The 4,477-nt window shown below is 54.1% G+C and overlaps 1 protein-coding gene across 1 annotated transcript; it reads right to left on the bottom strand.

Annotated features, from left to right (window-relative positions):
- Positions 1-842: 842 nt before the first annotated feature.
- On the bottom strand, positions 843-1,817 carry LOC141936025 (olfactory receptor 14A16-like). The gene has a single exon (XM_074852758.1). The coding sequence runs from the start codon at positions 1,815-1,817 to the stop codon at positions 843-845; it is 975 nt and encodes a 324-aa protein (XP_074708859.1).
- Positions 1,818-4,477: the final 2,660 nt, after the last annotated feature.

The following is a 4,477-nucleotide window of genomic DNA, read 5'->3' as shown; positions in this document are numbered from 1 at the left end:
CAAAACCACCCATAAACTGAGGTGAGTGGGCAGTGCTGGAAATGGCTGATGGGAGGGACGGGGGGGTGATGAATACCCATGTCACCAAGGGCACAGACCAGCCTCTTCTCTCCTGCACCTGCATGTCTTCGATCCCTTCCACAAGCCCTGGCTCTGCACCACAAATGCCCTGGTCTGAGTCCTCACCCTGCATGGTCACAAAGTGCGAGTTATATGCTGATGGTTTTCTCTCATCGGTACTTTCCAGCCCAGCCCAGCTCCCTCCAAGCTCTCCTACCTCCCCTGCCCTCTCTCCACCTCTCTCCCCAGCAAAGCCCAGTCTGGGCTGGTCCCAAGGCAGTGCCCACTGCAGGGTGCTCTGGGCACTCACCCCACAGCCTCAGCCCCTCTGAAGGGCACAGCAGCTCCTCAGGGGCAGGAAGGGATCATCCCCAGAGATGGGAGGCACCCATGGCACAAGGTGAAGTAGGTCAGGGGCACCCTGTGTCCCCTGCTCTCCTGTCCAGCAGATCCTGAGGGGTCTGTAGCTTCTCCATGCTATCCCTTCCAATCGGACCAGCGCAGGAGTCCTGAGCTGGTGCAGCCAGAAATGTGTTTTAATTCCCTGTTTATTCCTGTCCTGGTAAGGATTGATGTAAGAAAAAGAAGCTGTGCGTTCGTTTATTTTTCTTGAAGACAGAGAGTCCCTGATTCCTCCTTTAGACAAAGTCCCTGAGTCACACAAGACAGGTGGATACTAATGTAGGAGGGAAAGTGTAATGGAATGTCTTTGGAGACCACATCATCACAAATGGAAGAAAGAAAAAATAATTATATAAAGAAGGAAAGAAATGCTTGGGCTGTCATGATATATACTGGGAGTCATTTGCAGAGAATGGCTGACAGTCTATGGCTGCTGAAAAACAGTCAATCACTTTCCTCAGGGAATCCTTGAGTTCCTTGTTCCTCATGCTGTAGATAAGGGGGTTCACTGCTGGAGGTACCACTGAGTACAGAACTGCAACAACCAGGTTCAGCGATGGGGAGGAGGTGGAGGGGGGCTTCAGGTGGGCAAAAAATGAAGTGCCAACAAACAGGGAGACCACAGCCAGGTGAGGGAGGCACGTGGAAAAGGCTTTGTGCCGTCCCTGCTCAGAGGGGATCCTCAGCACGGCCCTGAAGATCTGCACATAGGACACCACAATGAAAACAAAACATCCAAAAAGTAAACAGGCACTAACCATGAGAAGCCCAAATTCCCTGAGGTAGGAGTGTGAGCAGGAGAGCTTGAGGATCTGGGGGATTTCACAGAAGAACTGGTCGAGGGTGTTACTTTGGCAGAGTGGTATTGAAAATGTGTTGGCCGTGTGCAGCACAGCCCAGAGAAACCCAGTGCCCCAGGCAGCTGCTGCCATGTGGACACAAGCTCTGCTGCCCAGGAGGGTCCCATAGTGCAGGGGTTTGCAGATGGCAATGTAGCGGTCGTAGGACATGACAGTGAGAAGGAAATATTCTGCTGCAGCACAGAAATAGAAGAAGAAGAGCTGTGCAGCACATCCCAAGTAGGAGATGTTCCTGTTGTCCCAGAGGGAATCGTCCATGGCTTTGGGGAGAGTGGTGGAGATGGAGCCCAGGTCGAGGAGGGAGAGGTTGAGGAGGAAGAAGTACATGGGGGTGTGCAGGTGGTGGTCACAGGCGATGGCGGTGATGATGAGGCCGTTGCCCAGGAGGGCAGCCAGGTAGATGCCCAGGAAGAGCCAGAAGTGCAAGAGCTGCAGCTCCCGTCTGTCTGTGAATGCCAGGAGGAGGAACTCAGTGATGGAGCTGCTGTTGGACATTTGTTCTCCCTGGGCATGGGGGACTGTTGAAGGAGAAGACACTGACAAGTTAGGGCAGGTTTTCTTGAGTCAATCCTATGCTATTTCCTAAAACATCTCCTCAAAATTATTTCTCTTTCTTTGGGGGAATTTGATTCAACTCCATTTTTTCAGCTCAGGGTTGTGCTGCTGAGTGAGGACACCTTCTCTTAAGGGGCAGAAGGCAGCACCTCTTGCGTTTTTCTCTGCCTGAACATTGGGGAGCTCTGTGTGACAAAAGGGCACCCTGTGCCTAGTGCAGAGGCAGGAGAGCTGCTCTGCCCACAAGTGATCTGCTGGTCACTACACAGGTTCCCAGAGCTTATTGCACCTCTCTCTGCTGGAGGATGATCTCACTAACAATGTACTTGAAGAAGAAATTGGACTTATGCGTGCTCAGAAGTGAGTAGTTTCTAAGTCCATTTCTCCAAACTCTTCTCCCCTTCCTCATCCAGCTGAGCAGGGAGGGATGCATAGGTGTTGCCTGGCTCTCTGCTGACAGGAGTTGTCCCTGTGGAAGCTGTTTGTCTCCAAGTCTCCTCCCCGTGGTGCTCACAGCCACCATCCCACCCGCTGTGTGCTCACCTCTGCCCTGCAGACCCCTCCTGGCAGCAGAGCCCTGCCCAGGGGGTTCTCTGTGTCTGCAGGCTCTGATGGGTACATAAGACCAAATCTGATGAGGTTGTAAAGGTGACACTGCGGCTATCTGCAAGTCCTATGTTCTTAATCTTTGATATACATAAATGTATTCACCTCTAAGTGAAAAAGGATATGGAGTTTAAATGTCTACTCCAGAACCAAGAGGGAAATTTTCATGTCCAATTCCCTACACACACAAACAAGAGCAGGAGACAGAAAGCACAATCTCAATCCCTTCAGGCAGCCCCTGCCTTCATGTGCTTCTTGAAATGCTGCATCTGCCAATGTCCTGGGGGTGATCTGGAGCTGTGAGCAGCCCTGACCCATGCAGCACACTCTCCACAGCAGAAGGACCCTGCCCTGCCGGGGTCTCTCCTTCCCCACACAGCTTCTCCCCACAGCGCCGTGGGCAGCTCCCCGGGCAGGCTGAGTGCTGACCCTGGCAGGCGGCAGAGTCCCTGCCCCAGCACACAGCCCCTGGGCTGCAGGGACCCTGCTCTCAAGGACAGCCCTGGGCACCCCTGGCTGCACCCGTACCTGCACACCCCTGCAGCCGTCCCCGGGAGAAGGCAGCCGCCATGGCCTGTCCCTCTGACAGTGCAGCAGGGAAGCCCTGCTCTGGAGCACGGCCTCCTCCTCCACACACCAGGGACATTCCTGGCTTCACCAGATCCCTCCACCACCTGCAGCTGCATTGCCCTGCACCCAGAGACTTACTGTGTCAAGGGCTGTGAAGATTTCTCCTCCAGTGAGCTCTCAGCATCCTGCCACTGCCGTCTGCCTTTCCCCTCTCTGTGCCCGGCTCCTCTGCCCTCGGTGCCTGCAGGCAGTGCCCTCAGCCCTGCTGCGCTTTGCAGAGGAGCTGCTCCAGGCCAGAGCTGTCTCTCTGCAGCGCTGACCACTTGCCCTCAGCTCCCTCTGTCCCAGGAGTCCAGCTCAGCTTCACAGCAGAAAGCAAGCCCAGGACATTCATTGACTTATCTGGTGGGTTTGGTGCCCAGTCCATGAACCTCAGACAGGGATAGGACGATGAAGATGCCTGTCAAGAAGTCAAAGTCAGATGCAAACTCCACAGTTTCTTGGAGTGTTAATGGGTCCCAGTGAGGACCATTACTGACAAAGCCTCCGCAGGGGCTTGTTAAAGTAGAAAACTCCAGGCAGAGATGACAGGTAAACAAAGGCCATGTCAAGCTGGAACAAGTTCTGAATAAACCTGGATGTGTTACATTAAACAAAAGGGCCAAGCCCTGAGCCCAGCCTCTGGGAAGGGAGATCCTTTCCCTCAGACGTTCCCTAGGGCTCTTCCTGGAACAGTGTGATGTGGGTATGGGCAATGCCAAGGGCAGGACTATGGTCCAACACCTCCCAAGCTCTCAGGTGGGGAAGGGGAGGCCATGAGACCCAGTGCTGGAAGGGGAAGGTGCTTCTTCATCAGCATCAGTGGCAGAGACAACAGCCAGAGCCAAGGGCAGAAAGAGCTCATCTCTGCTGGGGGATTTTCAGACTTTCCTCATCCCTCTATCATCTCCACCACAGGCTGTCCCACTGTGTCCCACACCTGCACCTCTTTCTCTGCAGGCTGGAGACATCCACCCAGCTACCACACCTTGCTCTCACCTCAGCATCTCCCTTCCTTTACTGAGATCTCTCCATCCTCCCTGGCTGCTCCTTGAAACACAAAGCCTGGGGCTGCTCCAGTCTCCCTCTGGGTGACTTCTTACATCACAGCACTGCCCTTCGAGTGACATTTCTCTGTGTCCAGTCTGAGCCTCCCCAGCTGCACTTTGTGGCATTAGTCCTTTCTCATGATGTATCTCACTACAAAGAAAAGCTGCATCATCTCTGAAATCCCCCCTCAGTCACTCTCAGGCTACTCCTCTAGCGCCTGGAGCCTCCACACTGCTGGGTCAAAGAACTCCAGGACCCTTAACCACCCCACACAGGTCATGGGCACCAGGTCCCGAACCCCACCTTGGCACACCTTCACTCAACACTCTCCAGGT

This window comes from Strix uralensis, chromosome 31, assembly GCF_047716275.1.
Source record: "Strix uralensis isolate ZFMK-TIS-50842 chromosome 31, bStrUra1, whole genome shotgun sequence".
Classification (NCBI taxonomy): Eukaryota; Metazoa; Chordata; class Aves; order Strigiformes; family Strigidae; genus Strix; species Strix uralensis.
The sequence above is the reverse complement of the archived record's forward strand: the minus strand, read 5'-3'. Positions and strand labels throughout refer to the sequence as shown.

Bases quoted from the DNA above. Each gene is read 5' to 3' on its own strand.
- LOC141936025 (XM_074852758.1), bottom strand. From the start codon at position 1,817: ATGTCCAACAGCAGCTCCATCACTGAGTTCCTCCTCCTGGCATTCACA.